General features: G+C 37.0%; 1 protein-coding gene across 4 annotated transcripts in view; it reads left to right on the top strand.

The window, feature by feature from the left end:
- Positions 1-20,952, top strand: part of LOC110443256 — an 85,675-nt gene that overhangs the window by 42,361 nt on the left and 22,362 nt on the right. For 2 of the 4 annotated variants that reach the window (XM_021487397.1, XM_021487373.1), the window contains exon 2: positions 6,819-7,094. In XM_021487397.1, the coding sequence (XP_021343072.1) occupies positions 6,819-7,094 (276 nt within the window). Of the gene's footprint in view, positions 1-4,216; positions 4,457-6,216; positions 6,674-6,818; positions 7,095-20,952 lie in introns of those variants that run through there. The other 2 variants (XM_021487389.1, XM_021487382.1) reach the window with 2 other exon arrangements.

Below are 20,952 nucleotides of genomic sequence, written 5' to 3' on the forward strand. Positions count from 1 at the left end.
TGGATTGTGGTGGCTGGATGGTAGGACAGACGGATTATGTTTTGGCTGGATTGTGGTGACTGGATGGTAGGACAGATGGATTATCTTTTGGCTGGACTGTGGTAGCTGGATGGTAGGACAAACGGATTATGTTTTGGCTGGATTGTGGTGACTGGATGGGAGGACAGATGGATTATCTTTTGGCTGGACTGTGGGAGCTGGATGGGAGGACAAACGGATTATGTTTTGGCTGGATTGTGGGGACTGGATGGTAGGACAGATGGATTATCTTTTGGCTGGTCTGTGGTAGCTGGATGGTAGGACAAACGGATTATGTTTTGGCTGGATTGTGGGGACTGGATGGTAGGACAGATGGATTATCTTTTGGCTGGACTGTGGTAGCTGGATGGTACCCCAAACGGATTATGTTTTGGCTGGATTGTGGTGACTGGATGGGAGGACAGACGGATTATCTTTTGGCTGGATTGTGGTGGCTGGATGGTAGGACTGACGAATTATCTTTTGACTAGATTGTGGCGGCTGGATGGTAGGACAGACGGATTGTCTTTTGGTTGGATTGTGGTAGTTGGATGGTAGGACAGACGGATTATGTTTTGGCTGGGTTGTGGTGGCTGGATGGTAGGACAGACGGATTTTCTTTTGGCTGGATTGTGGTGGCTGGATGGTAGGACAGACGGATTTTCTTTTCGCTGGATTGTGTTGGCTGGATGTAGGACCGACGGATTATCTTTTGGCTGGATTGTGGTGGCTGGATGGTGGGACAGACGGATTATTTTTTGGCTGGATTGTGGTTGCTGGATGGTAGGACAGACGGATTATCTTTTGGCTGGATTGTGGTGGCACGATGGTAGGACAGACGGATTATCTTTTGGCTGGATTGTGGTGGCTGGATGGTAGGACTGACGGACTATCTTTTAGCTGGATTGTGGCGGCTGGATGGTAGGACAGACGGATTGTCTTTTGGTTGGATTGTGGTGGGTGGATGGTAGGCCCGACGGATTATCCTTTGGCTGGATTGTGGTGGCTGGATGGTAGGACCGACGGATTATCTTTTGGCTGGATTGTGGTGGCTGGATGGTAGGACAGATGGATTATACATTGACTGGATTGCGGTGAGTTGATGCTGCCACAAATATATAAGTGGCACATGGATTATACGGTTAGAGGCGACTGGATCAACGCGGTTTCCTCTTAATGTAACCATCGTAATATAATGTTTGGTACGAAACAGCTTTTAGTTCAGACTCGTTCATGTATACGTTGACTATGTCTTTCTGTCTACTACGTTGACTCTGTTGTCTTGATATTTCAAATTTTTGGTTTGATCAGTTCATTCGAGTTCATAATGCGGTACCTTACCCAATTTCACGATGCGGTCCCCGATTCTGTGTGAAAGTGTTTGTGACGTGTATGTTTTGTACCATAAGTGCCTTGTAATTTTCTTGTTCAGTGTCACTGCTCTTTATAGCAATTCACCCATTATAACAATAACAACGATTTTCTCTTGCCAAGGTCTGTGACCGTTGAGGAGGAACAATTTAATCAAAGTTAAGTACTTATGGAAAGTACCAGGATGTTATTTTTGATGTTAACAAAGCGTTCCTGTCTACTTTACATGAAAGATGCTATGCTTGTACTGTATATTTTATCAATTTGATAACAGACGCTGTTGATTTTGTCCATATTTACTTTATATACGCAATGTAATATAGACTAATGCACATAATATATTGCAAAACAATACAAATTACAGAACTTACTAAAGGCAACTATCCAGAGGACAGGCGAGTTACCGGAAATTTAAAAGTTAATAGATGTGAAGTTAAACACGAAACTGCAAGCAATATCAATATCAATATTGTTTTACCTACAATATATTTATATATTACGTACATTTACCTTCGGAGGAATGATATTACATATACTAGAAGGATATACAAACATTAAATATATACATGTACCGATCAATATCTTGAGCTCTGAAAGAAACAATTAGTAGATGCACAATACATGTACATTTCTAATCTATTTAAATACAAATGTTGTATTGTAGTGCAGGTATGCATTCACATATAGTGACCGGAAAACTAAACAAAAATGCAAAGCTTAGAAACTGCATCCAATAGTTCGCCCATTGTCATTTTGTTTTACTTATCACTGAAAGGATCAAACGACATCGATAAACATGTGACCTTTGTCAACAGTGAGGGGCCAAGTAAGTTTAAGTACAATCATTATCCAGAGGCCACACCTAGTCCAATTTTTATCCATAAACCCACCTTGATTGGGAGTCCTTGTTGGAAATTTCGGTGGCGGATTACACACGCCACAATACAGGAGTACGACCGCACAATACACCAGTACCAAGGACGATTACGATAAGTAGACAAACGTAAGAAAGTGATTTAGCTATGAAAGGGAGTCTTGTTTTGTTTTCCGTGCTGTAGGTTGTTTATGTTAAGATTCCTATTGACTGAATCGGACTATTTCCGGACTAGTGTGGGCTACATATGTATTGTCCAATACATACCCGATTGTGTGTACATTTGTGCATGATAAGGTTTATGTGTCCGCTTTCACCTCTCATGTACAACGGCTAAATGACGAATGGAATGGTTTAATTACCCGCACGGATTCATGATTCGGCGTATTAGTGCTTTTTACGATACACATATTTCTACATTATGTGTGAATATACAGTAAATCTGTGTGCTTTGCTTTTGGAAATGTCAATGATTTAACGTTTGCTGCCCATGGGTGGCTACAGTTGCTGTACAAAATGCTTGAATTTACCGGGTGTATAATTTGAATATTGAAAGCCTTTCCTTGGAATCATGTATCTGCTTTCTGAGCTGTTATCTTGATCACAGTCACGGTGCCAGGTACATGGTTTCGACTCATGGACCTGTGTATAAACTAATATGCTTTTTGGACTGTTGTTTTGCGTGGGAGTTTAAGAAAGAACACTACCGGTGTGCATTGGGTTGTGGTTAGGGTTCAACTCAATTAAACCAAGTGTCATTATATAAGGCTCTTTTTTGGCCATCCCTGAAACATCTGACGTCGGCAGGTGATATTTGACAAACTAATCCAAACCACCTTCAGTGACATTTCTGAATATGGCATCAGACAATAATCCATATTTTGACATATAGAAGATTTGCAATCCAGGGACCCATTACATGTTTTCTTTGCATGTGTAATTAATTTCGTCTCACAAACACGACAGTGAAGATCCTTCGGCAACAATTCCGGTCTGACAGGTACGTCCTGGTATAGCAAGGTTTTTTAACTTTAAAAAAGTCCATTTACATTATTCAAACTATTGTTTCTGTCTGAATCATGTTTGAACTATAGCGTTGTTGTATTTGTTGATTCGGCGAGTTTGCAACTAGCAATTTTGAAATCAAAATAGTAGCGATATTACATCATTCAGTTCGCGTAATATATAACATTTTGTTTACCTGTAGAACAATCCGACCTATCATTTAACACTCCATGTTTACAGCATGAAGACCATGTATATAGTACACTATAATGAACTAACGACATGAACTCATACCACCCGAGACAACACGTGTGCAAGTGAATCTGCTATAAACTATATTGGAGAGTTGTACAAGTCAATCAGAATTCTAGTGTTTTTAATGTCTTTTTGACATTCTTTATTTATATACCCGACGTAGGTTTGTATTTGTTTTTGTATTGAACATTTTCATCACTTGACATACATGCATGCTAATCAATAAAGCTCCTTGTTTATATTTCATTTTAACAACTTCTTTTTAATGTTTTTGTTTAATTTATTTGTCGACTCGTCACTTCTCTCTTTCTGAATAATAAGCTATTTCATTATTATTCACACATGGAATTAAAATTTCCTCGTTATGAAGTGTGTCATCGATATGACTTTTATTATAATTCAGACAGATTTGTCATGAGATAACAACGATTGTTATGTTGCTGAGGTGCACAAATTACGGATATCAGTTCGTCTATATGTCAAACTTCGTCAATATTATAGACAAATTCCTGCACACCTTCATTCCAGCACTCAACAGTGTGTTTAAAAAAACATCCATTGAAGATTAATGTTTAGACACCTTCTTATGAAATCACATTAAGTTTGAAAGTGAAAGAGATGTTTATCAAGTGTCTAGAGAAGGCGAAAAAAATGTATTAAGTCGAGATCTTACCAAGTGGGCCGTGTCTTGTGGACTGTCACTAACGTGGTGTGAATGCGTTAGGAAGGTTTGATACCCTGGTCTTATTGACAGCGTGCTGATATGTGTGGTTGATGTCTCTCGCGGACATACATAATAAAGCGAATGGTAGGTCGGGTGTGTGTGTGATACTGCTAACTACACACAGCCATGAGGATGGTTCTCGACTGTACCTATAGTGAGGATTCGTCAGGTACGGGGGCATTGTTTAATACATTACCTGGTTTAAACTGGTAAGTAGCTACTTCAATCCTGGATATGAATAACACGATTTCCTCTTAAATTCATTAAGTTATACGTGTATAAATATTCTGTTGCTGAGCTATTTTACGTTTTATTTTCTATGGATTTTAGAAAAATAAAAAGTTTAGGGAGTGGTATGATCGTGGTATATAATTTGTGAGCGGTTGGTAAACAAATGAAACCTATTGCTACTCGGTGTCATTATAAACAGACGCGGTCTAAAACACATACTTACTCATTTTGGTTATGAATCACTGGGTTCGTTCCACTTGCTTTCATTCATGTGGTTTCTTTTTGAAAGCCTTATTCTGTTTCAAATAGTTCATATCTAATGCCCTACAAAGCACTACAAATACCATTTAAAGATTACCAAGTAAGCTAGATGCACTTTTTTCAGTTATCAATGGTGTTGAAACAAAAATCAAGCAAGACGTCCTTGTGATTTAAGTTCGGCAGCGACACTGATGACTTAAATAACGCGCATTGAATGCCCTTTTTAATAGATTTTATATTTAATTACAAATCTGACCCAAATACCTGACACCCGAGACTATCGAATGTGCTTATCCCTATTTGGATTTCTCTAGACTAAGATTTCAGACACTATAGAGAAGGCATGTTTGTCAACGAGATCTGCTTCATGGAAAATGTCAAGGCGGTGTAAATCCATTACGCCATCTGTTTGTATGTCTAATCTAGGTTATACACGACACCAGTTACTATTTCATTGATGTTTTATTCAGAGTTAAAGTCATATTTAAGAAAAGTCCATGATAACACTGAAATGATATTATTTTAATAGAAATAATTAATTCGATACAATTATAACATTTACATTTAGTAGTACACGGTTTCGTAACATTGGCAGTCTGTCTTGGTCTCCATTTTGTCCACTTGAGAAGTTTTAAATGTTGTTGTTTTTTTAATATTATCTAGCATAACAGACATAAGATTAATTTGTGTTTATTATACTTCAGGCCAGGATAGAACAAGTATAAAATCTTAGCACAAAAAACCACCATCAAAACAGCAAAAGCGAATGACTATCTATATTCTAGACGATTGTTTAAAAATATACACACATAGAGTAAAAAAAAAAATCATGTTACGGAATTTCGTACGTTTAAATCTTGATACTGGTGAATAAGGTACAATGTACGTTGTGTGATGTCTGTATGTGAACAGAAACAGTATCATCTGTCAATATCAGCAAACAATCAAATTTGTCAGTTTGATTAAACACAAGATATAGAGTGCGGTATCTACAATAACAATATAACTATATAAGTCATCCACCTTGATGGTATCGATAGTAATTTAGAGTTTTCGAGTTTGGGAAAACTCATTCAATTTTATACATGTACATGCAAACTTTTTTTTCTATGCTTTTATTCAAGTAAAATAGCACACTGTACTTGAAAATATAAATCATACCAAATGTGCCTTACCTGAATTGATATAGGCCTAGGTTGTGAACTTTGACGGAGTCGAACCTTTTCACGCTCAATTTCCGTCCTCCCACCAGCTTCACTAGATAATATCGCGTTCCAGTGCAACTATGTCACCTTTTGGGGGTCGGACTACGGGTTGAATATTGGCAGTGACCGTATTGAGCGTTACTCATAGGATCTTGTATTGCGTGGTGTCACGGTTGACTTCCCATTTTATGTTGTAATAAACGTTCAAATAAAAAGTGACCGTGAAATAGTTTGTGTAGGAAGGTACATATATAATATACTGTGTACATCGCACTAGAAATGTCGTGATACTGTGCGGTAAACTAAGACAGAATACGGGGTACGTCAACTCGACTCGACACCAAACCTTAGAATATTTTGTCAGATTGACAGTTTGTTTTTAACGAAGTCGAGTTTGTTTCGCTTCATGCAATTTACTGGAATGATAGCGTGTTTCATTACCTGATATTTACTGGAATGATAGCGTGTTTCACTACCTGATATTACCAACACCTGTCTGTTACACACACCGTTGTCGATTTGGCGACCAGGAGTTTGATGGTATCTCGTACTTGGGATGTCGTTGTTTTGAACGGTTCATAGACCTTCTTCATTAGGAGGACCACACCATCACACACTCCTCCACGCTGTCATCATGACTGAAAGGGGCGAAAAACTGTTTATGTCTGACATCGAATTTGAATCGACAATACTGGACATTCTCTACTCCCCGATCTTTTTAGATTTGAGGTAAATCCTTGTGTCAGTAGTTAACACTTTCAGATGTATTCACTATCGTTTTATTACCGATGCTACTTGCATTAGTAAAATCACCAGTCGCAATAATATAGTTGGTATCTTGTTATACATATTTATACATATTTGCATGTTCCAGGACAACTGAAAAGAGCAAGCATGCAAAGAAAGATAGCTCAAAGGATTCCAAGCGCAGATCTGAACAAGATGGACCACCGGATGACATTCAGGCTTTTTTCGGGCATCCTCTCACTGCGGCTACGACAGCTATTAATGGCGAGGACAGTACCAACGCGTCAGCAGCAGCTCTCTTCCACGAATACATCAATCTACCCGCCATAGAAAAAAGTGAATTCAAAATCGGAGAAAAAATCGATATTGAAAAGTTGTCCCACATCTACGAAGAGTCTGAAAGGTAAGCATTTTATAATCAATATTTTCAGTATAACGGTCACCAGTACGAGCTTGGTTTACCGATATGGATTGGTACGTTATTACACGATGCAAGCAAATCTGGCTGAAAGAGTAATGATGCTTACATATTTTACGTCAATTTAAACCGGGTAAACATTGGGAATGGCTGTAATGCACTATATTTGGTTGTAATACATCCGCCTGTTGGATGAGGCAGCGCTGTATGTTGGTTGTAGGTACTATTCAAACTTGATATGCAGCATACAGGAATTTTTTTTATTTTTATGTTTAATAAGCTTCTAAGGTGTGATGGAGGATATGTCTGCTGGTGTATATATATATATACATGTATGCATGTATTTTTTATATAATAGCTATATTTTCAATTATAGTATATCAGTTCTATCTTCTTGTAATATGATTTATGTACATGTAACTGTTCTGTTTCACTATGTCTTGATAAAGGAGCGGATCGCTTCGAAAAGTTGACAACCTAAACTTGTCCACACTGTTGGAATTACTTCTTTGCCCCATATATACATAGATATGATTTAAAGGTGTTTTGTGGGGTGAATCTATAATGTTTTATCTTTAGTACACTGGTTTATCTTAACTACATTGGTTTATCTAAAGTACAATGGTTTATCTTTAGTACACTTGTTTATCTTTAGTACAATGGTTTATATTTAGTACACTGGTTTTTCTTAACTACAATGTTCTATATTTAGTACACTATTTTGTCTTTAGTACACTGTTTTATCTTTAGTACACTGGTTTGTCTTAACTACAATGTTTTATATTTAGTACACTATTTTGTCTTAAGTACTCTGGTGTATATATGTGGTACAAACTGAGCCATTTTTTAAAAATCTTTTGGTACCAACTCATTAACTATATTCCATGTTTTGTCATCATCTTCACACATCAAACAGTTAACTTACAACATTCCATTTTAAGGACATGTCGGCCATGACCCTGAATAAAATTTAAAAGTATAAACACGGGAAAGTAATAGCCCTTTAGACACAGTCTTCACATTCAGTAATCCCTGAAAATGAAGAGGATAGTTCGTTTATCCACGGAAATCCCAAAGTGTGTACAGCCATTACATGGTTTACATTGTTTGGTATTACAGCGTAATGAAACATTCATTGTATCTTACTGTAGACAAGTCTATTTTACTTTACTGTATATAAGTCTATTTTTGCTATACTTTAGGTAAGTCTATTTTACTATACTGTAGACAAGTCTATTTTACTATACTGTAGATAAGTCTATTTTACTATCTGTAGATAAGTCTATTTTACTATACTGTAGATAAGTCTATTTTACTATACTATAGACAATAATATAAGTCTATTTTACTATACTGTAGACAAGTCTATTTTACTATACTGTAGACAAGTCTATTTTACTATACTGTAGATAAGTCTATTTTACTATACTATAGACAATAATATAAGTCTATTTTACTATACTGTAGATAAGTCTATTTTACTATACTGTAGACAAGTCTATTTTACTATACTGTAGATAAGTCTATTTTACTATACTGTAGATAAGTCTATTTTACTATACTGTAGACAAGTCTATTTTACTATACTGTAGATAAGTCTATTTTACTATACTGTAGATAAGTCTATTTTACTATACTGTAGACAAGTCTATTTTACTATACTGTAGATAAGTCTATTTTACTATACTGTAGATAAGTCTATTTTACTATACTGTAGACAAGTCTATTTTACTATACTGTAGATAAGTCTATTTTACTATACTGTAGATAAGTCTATTTTACTATACTGTAGACAAGTCTATTTTACTATACTGTAGATAAGTCTATTTTACTATACTGTAGACAAGTCTATTTTACTATACTCTAGATAAGTGTATTTTACATACTTATTCTACGGAGTGTATAGACGCCATTTAATATTTTCCCTTTGAATATCGCATAATTTACCAGTATGGCAGTTTACCGATACATTTCATGAGTAAATAATATTGGTACATTATATTTCCTGTCATACGAGAAAAAAACATATAGTATTCAACCGGTAAATAATTACATTTTCTATTTACTACAGTTTGAAAGCATGTTTTTTTTACTGCATCATTAGTAGCGTAATGTTTGGTGCCTTAATTTGACGACATCACACTTTACAACAAGATTGTGAGCCAAATTGAAAGAGACTCCTTTTTCCTTTTATGATTACTGTGCTTTGAGTAACTGCGAGCTAGCGTGAAGGTTTGTACAGTGATTGTGTAAAACTGGTAAAACGCTAAACAGAGAAAAATGAAACAATGACTGTTCTCTGGGACCTTAAAACACACATGAAGTCACATTTCTCTACATTGTGTAATTATTTACGTTTGTATGTACCACTAACATCGCTTCACCTGTTTCTGAACACAAATAGTATTTTTATATTGAAACCAAGACATATAAATACATTTTTTATGTCATAATCTATTCATTGATACTTCGAAATGTGAACATTTTACTATCTGCATGTTAATACTAAGAAATGTAATTATGTTATACTTCAGATATAAATATTAAAATATAAATATAAAGTCAGTTCATACAGCTGGTTAGGGTAATCAGTAAGTGTCGTTGGACCATCAAGCAAACAGGAAAAAAACCAGCATACACACAAAAGGATGTACCTTTTCTATGCATCGTGCTATAAGAAAATTCAGATTAGCTCAATCAATATATAATTAAAATAGAAAGTGTCTAGGGGGCGTTTGATTTATCTTCCGTAACTTATTTTCTATGGGGCGTCTGATATCTTCAGTAACTAACTTTCTATGGGGCGTCTGATATCTTCCGTACCTGACTTTCTATGGGGCGTCTGATATCGTCCGTAACTAACTTACTATGGGGCGTCTGATATATCTTCCGGACCTAACTTTCTATGGGGCGTCTGATATCTTCCGGAACTGACTTTCTATGGGGCGTCCGATTTATCTTCCGTAACTAACTTACTATGGGGCGTCTGATATCTTCCGTAACTGACTTTCTATGGGGCGTCTGATATATCTTCCGTAACTAACTTTCTATGGGGCGTCTGATATCTTCCGTAACTGACTTTCTATGGGGCGTCCGATTTATCTTCCGTAACTAACTTACTATGGGGCGTCTGATATCTTCCGAAACTAACTTTCTATGGGGCGTCTGATATCTTCCGTAACTAATTTTCTATGGGGCGTCTGATATCTTCAGTAACTAACTTTATATGGGGCGTCTGATATCTTCAGTAACTAACTTTATATGGGGCGTCTGATATATCTTCCGTATATAACTTTCTATGGAGCGTCTGCTATCTTCAGTAACTGACTTTCTATGGAGCGTCTGCTATCTTCCGTAACTAACTTTCTATGGGGCGTCTGATATCGTCCGTAACTAATTTTCTATGAGGCGTCTGCTATCTTCCGTAACTAACTTTCTATTTGGTGTGTGATATCTTCTGTAACTAATTTTCTATGGGGCGTCTGCTATCTTCCGTAACTAACTTTCTATGGGGCGTCTGATATCGTCCGTAACTAATTTTCTATGAGGCGTCTGCTATCTTCCGTAACTAACTTTCTATTGGGTGTGTGATATCTTCTGTAACTAATTTTCTATGGGGCGTCTGCTATCTTCAGTAACTAACTTTCTATGGGGCGTCTGATATATCTTCCGTAACTAACTTTCTATGGGGCGTCTGATATCGTCCGTAACTAATTTTCTATGAGGCGTCTGCTGTCTTCCGGAACTAACTTTATATTGGGCGTCTGATATATCTTCCGTACTTAACTTTCTATGAAGCGTCTGATATCTTGCGCAACTAACTTTCTATGGGGCGTCTGATATCTTCCGTAACTAACTTTCTATGGGGCGTCTGATATCTTCCGTAACTAACTTTTTATGGGGTCTGTGTTATCTTCCGTAACTAACTTTCTATGGGGCGACTGCTATCATCCGTAACTAACTTTCTATGGGGCGTCTGATATCTTCCGTTACTAACTTTCTTTGGGGCTTCTGATATCTCTCGTCACTAATTTTCTATGGGGCGTCTGATATCTTGCGTAACTAACTTTCTATGGGGCGTCTGATATCTTCCGTAACTAACTTTCTATGGGGTCTGTGTTATCTTCCGTAACTAATTTTCTATGGGGCGACTGCTATCATCCGTAACTAACTTTCTATGGGGCGTCTGATATCTTCCGTTACTAACTTTCTTTGGGGCTTCTGATATCTCTCGTCACTAATTTTCTATGGGGCGTCTGATATCTTGCGTAACTAACTTTCTATGGGGCGTCTGATATCTTCCTTTACTATTTTTCTATGGAGCGACTGATATCTTCCGTAACTATTTTTTATGCAAATTCCGTTCCTTTGAATCTCTAGCGTTATAATACTGTAGCAAAGTGGAAATAAATATTCCGATATTAATTCAGTAAGTCGCTTCATCACTGGGGATGTTTACCCTCATCATGCGTACAATCTGAGCACGAGATTCATCGACATGACAATCACGACCCTGAAGTTGTCATGGGTACGTGCAGGTATTGGAGGTTGTGTCACGCTGATGTGAGCATATCATGATAACATTATCTGCGTGTTGATCTGAATATACTGGATGCTCCTTCTCATTGTTTTTTTTGTAGCTGCATGCGATGTCTACCGGTTAATGATCTGCACGTGTATTATCAAACTGTTCAGACTTTGTGTTTGTTTAGTAACGTGTTTTGTGTGTATTGAGTAGTTCGTTTCGGTTCTTTTTCCATCCAGTTTTAATTTTACATCGACCTACCATGTTATCTGGCACCACATCTAGTCTGCGCACGGTGCGAATTATGTCTGATGACATAATATCGTAATGCCAAGTCAATGCTATCTTTAATCTTCAAATATCTTCTGATTCTTAAACACAGAGTTTAATGTGTGAGTCTTTTTATTGTCGACCGTAAAATGCAAATTGTAGCTCAGATATATGCGATGGAATTTACATTTTTTCTTTAGAATTTGTCAAATATGCAGTGAGTAAACAACCTTATAGAATTACATGTTTATGCTTAAATTATTAATACGACGTTTTCGCGAAACGAATAAGCAATTAAAACTGCCAGTTTTTGAACTTTTCGGCCTATGCGCTAAATATCCAGTGTCCTTAATTGTCGCTACAAGTCACGTGACGTCAGGTGAAGTAAGTATGATATGACAGCTTAGTGATTTTTTGGTTTGTAAATTGTATACTGTAAATAGGGCTACAGATAAGAATGGTCTACCCGATGTAGGGTAATACATTGTAAACTGAGAACCTCCCTTCAACAATGACAGAGTCAGCGTATTTGTGATTCAATTAATTATCTATATCTGATTCTCGTGTGTGTCTCTCAGTGTTACGAAGTCTGGGTCAGTAAATCATGCCAGACACACTGATTGTTCCTGCCAATCTTGGCGTTTCAAAAGTGTTTCTTGATACTCCAAAAACTCGAAGTCACATGGGCAAATCGACTTAAAATAGCTTTATTATGTAACCACTTTTAAACATACACTTCTCTCGTATAGCCCATCATTTTGTCATGGTTAAACTGAAGGACTGTTTTGATACACTTTCTCGTAAAGCCCGTCATTTTTTCATGATTAAACTCGAGGACTGTTTTGATACACTTCTCTCGTAAAGCCCGTCATTTTGTCATGGTTAAACTCAAGGACTGTTCTTATGATGTCTGTTTATACTCTATGTGCAAACCCAGTTATACCTATCAGTCACACCCAGTATGATAGACGTCGTGTTGAAATCTGTTGGTCAGTTCTACATACACTTTTGACATTTATTTCTGCAATAATTTAACATTAAGCATGTGGAAACTGAAGATAACCATGGGTTTGCCATTCTATTGGCTAGTCATACCATTGGTAAGCCATAACATTGGTTAGTCATAGCATTGGCTAGTCATAGCATTGGTTAGTCATAGCATTGGTTAGTCATAGCAGTGGTTAGCCATACCATTGGTTAGTCATAGCATTGGCTAGTCATAACATTGGTTAGTCATAGCATTGGTTAGTCATAGCATTGGCTAGTCATAGCATTGGTTAGTCATAGCATTGGTTAGTCATAGCATTGGTTAGCCATAGCATTGGTTAGTCATAGCATTGGCTAGTCATAGCTTTGGTTAGTCATAGCATTGGTTAGTCAAGCATTGGTTAGTCATAGCAGTGGTTAACCATACCATTGGTTAGTCATAGCAGTGTTTAGCCATACCATTAGTTAGCCATACCATTGGTTCGCCAAACCATTAGTTAACCATACCGTTAGTTAGCCATCCCGCTGGTTAGCCATACCGTTAGTTAGCCATACCGTTGGTTAGCCACACCATTGGTTAGCCATAGCATTGGTTAGTCATAGCAGTGGTTAGCCATACCATTGGTTAGTCATAGCAGTGGTTAGCCATACCATTAGTTAGCCATACCATTGGTTAGCCAAACCATTAGTTAACCATACCGTTAGTTAGCCATACCGCTGGTTAGCCATACCGTTAGTTAGCCATACCGTTAGTAAGCCATACCGTTGGTTAGCCATACCATTGGTTAGCCATACCATTGGTTAGCCATACCGTTAGTTAGCCATACCGTTAGTTAGCCTTACCACTAGTTAGCCATACCGTTAGTAAGCCATACCGTTGGTTAGCCACACCATTGGTTAGCCATAGCATTGGTTAGTCATAGCATTGGTTAGCCATACCATTAGTTAGCCATACTATTGGTTAGCCAAACCATTAGTTAACCATACCGTTAGTTAGCCATACCGCTGGTTAGCCATACCGTTAGTTAGCCATACCGTTAGTAAGCCATACCGTTGGTTAACCATACCATTGGTTAGCCATACCATTGGTTAGCCATACCGTTAGTTAGCCATACCGTTAGTTAGCCTTACCACTAGTTAGCCATACCGTTAGTATGCCATACCGTTGGTTAGCCACACCATTGGTTAGCCATAGCATTGGTTAGTCATAGCATTGGTTAGCCATACCATTAGTTAGCCATACCATTGGTTAGCCAAACCATTAGTTGGCCATACCGTTAGTTAGCCATACCGCTGGTTAGCCATACCGTTAGTTAGCCATACCGTTGGTTAGCCACACCATTGGTTAGCCATACCATTGGTTAGCCATATCACTAGTTAGCAACACCATTAGTTAGCCATACCACTAGTTAGCCATACCATTAGTTAGCCATTCCATTAGTTAGCCACACCATTAGTTAGCCTTACCACTAGGTTTATTGTGTAATACCCGTGAGTTTTATTCCACTGTGAATGATGTCATTGCTATTTGCCTATACTTTGCGAAAGGAGTGGATGTTTAAAAAATACTCGAAATTTATTTAAGAGATTTAAAGAAGGAAATTATGTTTTTCTCCTTTTGTCAATGTTTATGACTACATCGAATTTACTGATGCATGTGGTTTCAGTCGAGAGATTGTGTTCCTCCAATCACCCTATCGCTTCAGGCCGTCCGCCAAAGCCTTTCAATATTTGTACAAAATTGAATACATTGTTCACGATGTTAACAAAATGAATTGTTTGTATACAAAATAATATCCTTGAGAACCACACGTCTCGCGATTTCTCTTCAGATCGTTTGTCTCCGCGTTCATATTGGCATATTGCAGGTTATACTTACGGTACAGTGAGGTCAGGCTGCTCTTTTGGTGTATTCAATGGTATTGGCCATGACCGTTTAACATTGCACTAACTACCTATTACAGGCTTTCTTGTCAAACAACAAAATAAACAATCGCCAGAGATACGGTAGCACATTATTGTGTTAAATCTCGGGGATTTTTCCCCCCAAATATTTTTGAATACGATCAAAACAAACGTATCTGATAGTTTAAAGACCTTTAGTAACGTAGAGTGTTGACGCCATATTAAGTATCCCTCAGTAATACCTATGATTCTATTTGTTTTGAATACGTTATTTCGGTTCGTGTCGTTTCCATCTCTAAGAACTGTTTGGCGGTACGTACTGGTGTAATCCTTGACCTTATAAAAGGTCGATAGTGTATTCTTATATCTTTTCAAATGAATAGATATGTGTTTATTGCAAGTTGTAGAGTGTGACGGGCAACAAACATATTGAATATATGTGGTTTTAGGCTTCCATTAATAGATGTGTAAATCACTGTTGCCGATGAAACGTTTGTACTGGGCCAGCCTCTGTGCCCGACACAGGTGTTGATTCCTCAGACAGGTATAGGACACCGGGTTCCTCCATTCCCAGCTAAAGCGTATGAACATAATCTAGTTTACGAGAGACGGTGAAGCAGAACGGACTTTTCCGCGTTCATCGGGAAATTCTTTTGAACAACATGGCTACTTGTGTTTAGTAAATAGGAACAAATATGCAGAAAAGTTACATAGGCAGCAGATTTGTGGACGTCTTATTGGCGTTTTATCTGTTGTGTTACATGTAAACATAACTGTGCTGACTTGGACATGGAACATGTGCGGCTCAATGGATCGTGAAGTGCCCTAGCTAGAGCATCTGGGGCTTTTATAACAATTCTGTCAGAATTTCCCAAGCAGATTTAACACGCTTTCTTCGTTGTTGAGGTAAGAGACAGACAGTTCAGCATAGGTCAAACCTATATTTATAGTGATATACTTGACACATATGCTTCATAAGAAACCTTCTTACTTGTAAACATGCTTCATAAGACACCTTCTTACTTGTAAACATGCTTCACAAGACACCTTCTTACTTGTAAACATGCTTCACAAGACACCTTCTTACTTGTAAACATGCTTCACAAGACACCTTCTTACTTGTAAACATGCTTCATAAGACACCTTCTTACTTGTAAACATGCTTCATAAGACACCTTCTTACTTGTAAACATGCTTCATAAGACACCTTCTTACTTGTAAACATGCTTCATAAGACACCTTCTTACTTGTAAACATGCTTCATAAGACACCTTCTTACTTGTAAACATGCTTCATAAGACACCTTCTTACTTGTAAACATGCTTCATAAGACACCTTCTTACTTGTAAACATGCTTCATAAGACACCTTCTTACTTGTAAACATGCTTCATAAGACACCTTCTTACTTGTAAACATGCTTCATAAGACACCTTCTTACTTGTAAACATGCTTCATAAGACACCTTCTTACTTGTAAACATGCTTCATAAGACACCTTCTTACTTGTAAACATGCTTCATAAGACACCTTCTTACTTGTAAACATGCTTCATAAGACACCTTCTTACTTGTAAACATGCTTCATAAGACACCTTCTTACTTGTAAACATGCTTCATAAGACACCTTCTTACTTGTAAACATGCTTCATAAGACACCTTCTTACTTGTAAACATGCTTCATAAGACACCTTCTTACTTGTAAACATGCTTCATAAGACACCTTCTTACTTGTAAACATGCTTCATAAGACACCTTCTTACTTGTAAACATGCTTCATAAGACACCTTCTTACTTGTAAACATGCTTCATAAGACACCTTCTTACTTGTAAACATGCTTCATAAGACACCTTCTTACTTGTAAACATGCTTCATAAGACACCTTCTTACTTGTAAACATGCTTCATAAGACACCTTCTTACTTGTAAACATGCTTCATAAGACACCTTCTTACTTGTAAACATGCTTCATAAGACACCTTCTTACTTGTAAACATGCTTCATAAGACACCTTCTTACTTGTAAACATGCTTCATAAGACACCTTCTTACTTGTAAACATGCTTCATAAGACACCTTCTTACTTGTAAACATGCTTCATAAGACACCTTCTTACTTGTAAACATGCTTCATAAGACACCTTCTTACTTGTAAACATGCTTCATAAGACACCTTCTTACTTGTAAACATGCTTCATAAGACACCTTCTTACTTGTAAACATGCTTCATAAGACACCTTCTTACTTGTAAACATGCTTCATAAGACACCTTCTTACTTGTAAACATGCTTCATAAGACACCTTCTTACTTGTAAACATGCTTCATAAGACACCTTCTTACTTGTAAACATGCTTCATAAGACACCTTCTTACTTGTAAACATGCTTCATAAGACACCTTCTTACTTGTAAACATGCTTCATAAGACACCTTCTTACTTGTAAACATGCTTCATAAGACACCTTCTTACTTGTAAACATGCTTCATAAGACACCTTCTTACTTGTAAACATGCTTCATAAGACACCTTCTTACTTGTAAACATGCTTCATAAGACACCTTCTTACTTGTAAACATGCTTCATAAGACACCTTCTTACTTGTAAACATGCTTCATAAGACACCTTCTTACTTGTAAACATGCTTCATAAGACACCTTCTTACTTGTAAACATGCTTCATAAGACACCTTCTTACTTGTAAACATGCTTCATAAGACACCTTCTTACTTGTAAACATGCTTCATAAGACACCTTCTTACTTGTAAACATGCTTCATAAGACACCTTCTTACTTGTAAACATGCTTCATAAGACACCTTCTTACTTGTAAACATGCTTCATAAGACACCTTCTTACTTGTAAACATGCTTCATAAGACACCTTCTTACTTGTAAACATGCTTCATAAGACACCTTCTTACTTGTAAACATGCTTCATAAGACACCTTCTTACTTGTAAACATGCTTCATAAGACACCTTCTTACTTGTAAACATGCTTCATAAGACACCTTCTTACTTGTAAACATGCTTCATAAGACACCTTCTTACTTGTAAACATGCTTCATAAGACACCTTCTTACTTGTAAACATGCTTCATAAGACACCTTCTTACTTGTAAACATGCTTCATAAGACACCTTCTTACTTGTAAACATGCTTCATAAGACACCTTCTTACTTGTAAACATGCTTCATAAGACACCTTCTTACTTGTAAACATGCTTCATAAGACACCTTCTTACTTGTAAACATGCTTCATAAGACACCTTCTTACTTGTAAACATGCTTCATAAGACACCTTCTTACTTGTAAACATGCTTCATAAGACACCTTCTTACTTGTAAACATGCTTCATAAGACACCTTCTTACTTGTAAACATGCTTCATAAGACACCTTCTTACTTGTAAACATGCTTCATAAGACACCTTCTTACTTGTAAACATGCTTCATAAGACACCTTCTTACTTGTAAACATGCTTCATAAGACACCTTCTTACTTGTAAACATGCTTCATAAGACACCTTCTTACTTGTAAACATGCTTCATAAGACACCTTCTTACTTGTAAACATGCTTCATAAGACACCTTCTTACTTGTAAACATGCTTCATAAGACACCTTCTTACTTGTAAACATGCTTCATAAGACACCTTCTTACTTGTAAACATGCTTCATAAGACACCTTCTTACTTGTAAACATGCTTCATAAGACACCTTCTTACTTGTAAACATGCTTCATAAGACACCTTCTTACTTGTAAACATGCTTCATAAGACACCTTCTTACTTGTAAACATGCTTCATAAGACACCTTCTTACTTGTAAACATGCTTCATAAGACACCTTCTTACTTGTAAACATGCTTCATAAGACACCTTCTTACTTGTAAACATGCTTCATAAGACACCTTCTTACTTGTAAACATGCTTCATAAGACACCTTCTTACTTGTAAACATGCTTCATAAGACACCTTCTTACTTGTAAACATGCTTCATAAGACACCTTCTTACTTGTAAACATGCTTCATAAGACACCTTCTTACTTGTAAACATGCTTCACAAGACACCTTCTTACTTGTAAACATGCTTCATAAGACACCTTCTTACTTGTAAACATGCTTCATAAGACACCTTCTTACTTGTTAACAAGCTTCACAAGACACCTTCTTACTTGTAAACATGCTTCAAAAGACACCTTACTTGTAAACATGCTTCATAAGAAACCTTCAAACTTGTAAACATGCTTCACAAGACATCATTTAAAAGTACATTTTTGTACTTTGTTGTTGTAAACTTGCGATATAACACATTATTTCTTGTAAGCATACTTCGAAGGACACTTTATTAATCGTAAAGATACAGTTTACGACTCTTTGTTACTTGTAAGCACGTTGGATGCTTGTAAGCACGTTGGATACTTGTAAGCACGTTGGATACTTGTAAGTTTCGTGTTAGGAATGTTTTAGTTGATGTATATTTATGTTTAAAAATATTGAATTGGTATGAATTAGACATCGATATCTTTCAGAAGTAAGCCATAAGAAAATGTTAAAGAGATTTAACACGTTTTGCTGAGTAAAGGAATGAGCTTGGGTTATCTTATGGTCGTTGGTGAATTTCTTTCATCGTGCTTACCAATCGATGAGCTCTAGTCTGGTCGATAAATAAAAAGGTCCGTTTTTCAAACCGCTCAGCTCTGGCGTCATCTTCTTCTACTTCTGGTTCTTCTTCTACTTCTGGTTCTTCTACTTCTGGTTCTTCTTCTACTTCTGGTACTTCTTCTACTTCTGGTACTTCTTCTACTTCTGGTTTTTCTTCTACTTCTGGTTTTTCTTCTACTTCTGGTTCTTCTTCTACTTCTGGTACTTCTTCTACTTCTGGTTCTTCTTCTACTTCTGGTACTTCTTCTACTTCTGGTTCTTCTTCTACTTCTGGTTCTTCTTCTACTTCTGGTTCTTCTTCTACTTCTGGTTCTTCTTCTACTTCTGGTTCTTCTTCTACTTCTGGTTCTTCTTCTACTTCTGGTTCTTCTTCTACTTCTGGTTCTTCTTCTACTTCTGGTTCTTCTTCTACTTCTGGTTCTTCTTCTACTTCTGGTTCTTCTTCTACTTCTGGTTCTTCTTCTACTTCTGGTTCTTCTTCTACTTCTGGTTCTTCTTCTACTTCTGGTTCTTCTTCTACTTCTGGTTCTTCTTCTACTTCTGGTTCTTCTTCTACTTCTGGTTCTTCTTCTACTTCTGGTTCTTCTTCTACTTCTGGTTCTTCTTCTACTTCTGGTTCTTCTTCTACTTCTGGTTCTTCTTCTACTTCTGGTTCTTCTTCTACTTCTGGTTCTTCTTCTACTTCTGGTTCTTCTTCTACTTCTGGTACTTCTTCTACTTCTGGTTTTTCTTCTACTTCTGGTACTTCTTCTACTTCTGGTACTTCTTCTACTTCTGGTTCTTCTTCTACTTCTGGTTCTTCTTCTACTTCTGGTACTTCTTCTACTTCTGGTTTTTCTTCTACTTCTGGTTTTTCTTCTACTTCTGGTACTTCTTCTACTTCTGGTACTTCTACTTCTGGTTTTTCTTCTACTTCTGGTACTTCTTCTACGTCTGGTTCTTGCTCTTCTTCTTCTAATCGCAACTTGTCCGGGCCATAACTTTTAAACATCTTGATGAAACTTTAGGTATGCATGCATCACCCACAGGAGGTGTGCAGTGAACAAGAAGTAGGTCACTGTGACCTTCACCTCAAGGTCAAAGGTCAAATAAGTGCAACATTTTTAGTAAATTTCCGGCCCGTAAATTTTAAACCGTTAAAGATATAGTGTTAATGTATCTTGGGAAGTAGGAGTGTCGCATTCTAAGTTCGGGTCTCTTGCCCCACTATATAAAGAGATATGGTCCTTTATTAATTTTATACCAAAGTTTGTCTATTGGCTAATAAAGGGAAAAATATGTTTTTGTTCACAAAAACAAAATTCTAGTTTTTACTGACCCATTAGCACTGGTAATGTTTTTACTGCTCCATGAAACCTGGTTATGTTGTTTACTAACCCGTGCGATCTTGTAATGTTATTATCTTACCTTAGAGCTCCTGTAATGTTATTATCTGACCTTAGAGCTCCTGTAATGTTATTATCTGACCTTAGAGCTCCTGTAATGTTATTATCTGACCTTAGAGCTC

This window comes from Mizuhopecten yessoensis, unplaced genomic scaffold (assembly GCF_002113885.1).
Source record: "Mizuhopecten yessoensis strain PY_sf001 unplaced genomic scaffold, ASM211388v2 scaffold1957, whole genome shotgun sequence".
NCBI classification, from domain to species: Eukaryota; Metazoa; Mollusca; class Bivalvia; order Pectinida; family Pectinidae; genus Mizuhopecten; species Mizuhopecten yessoensis.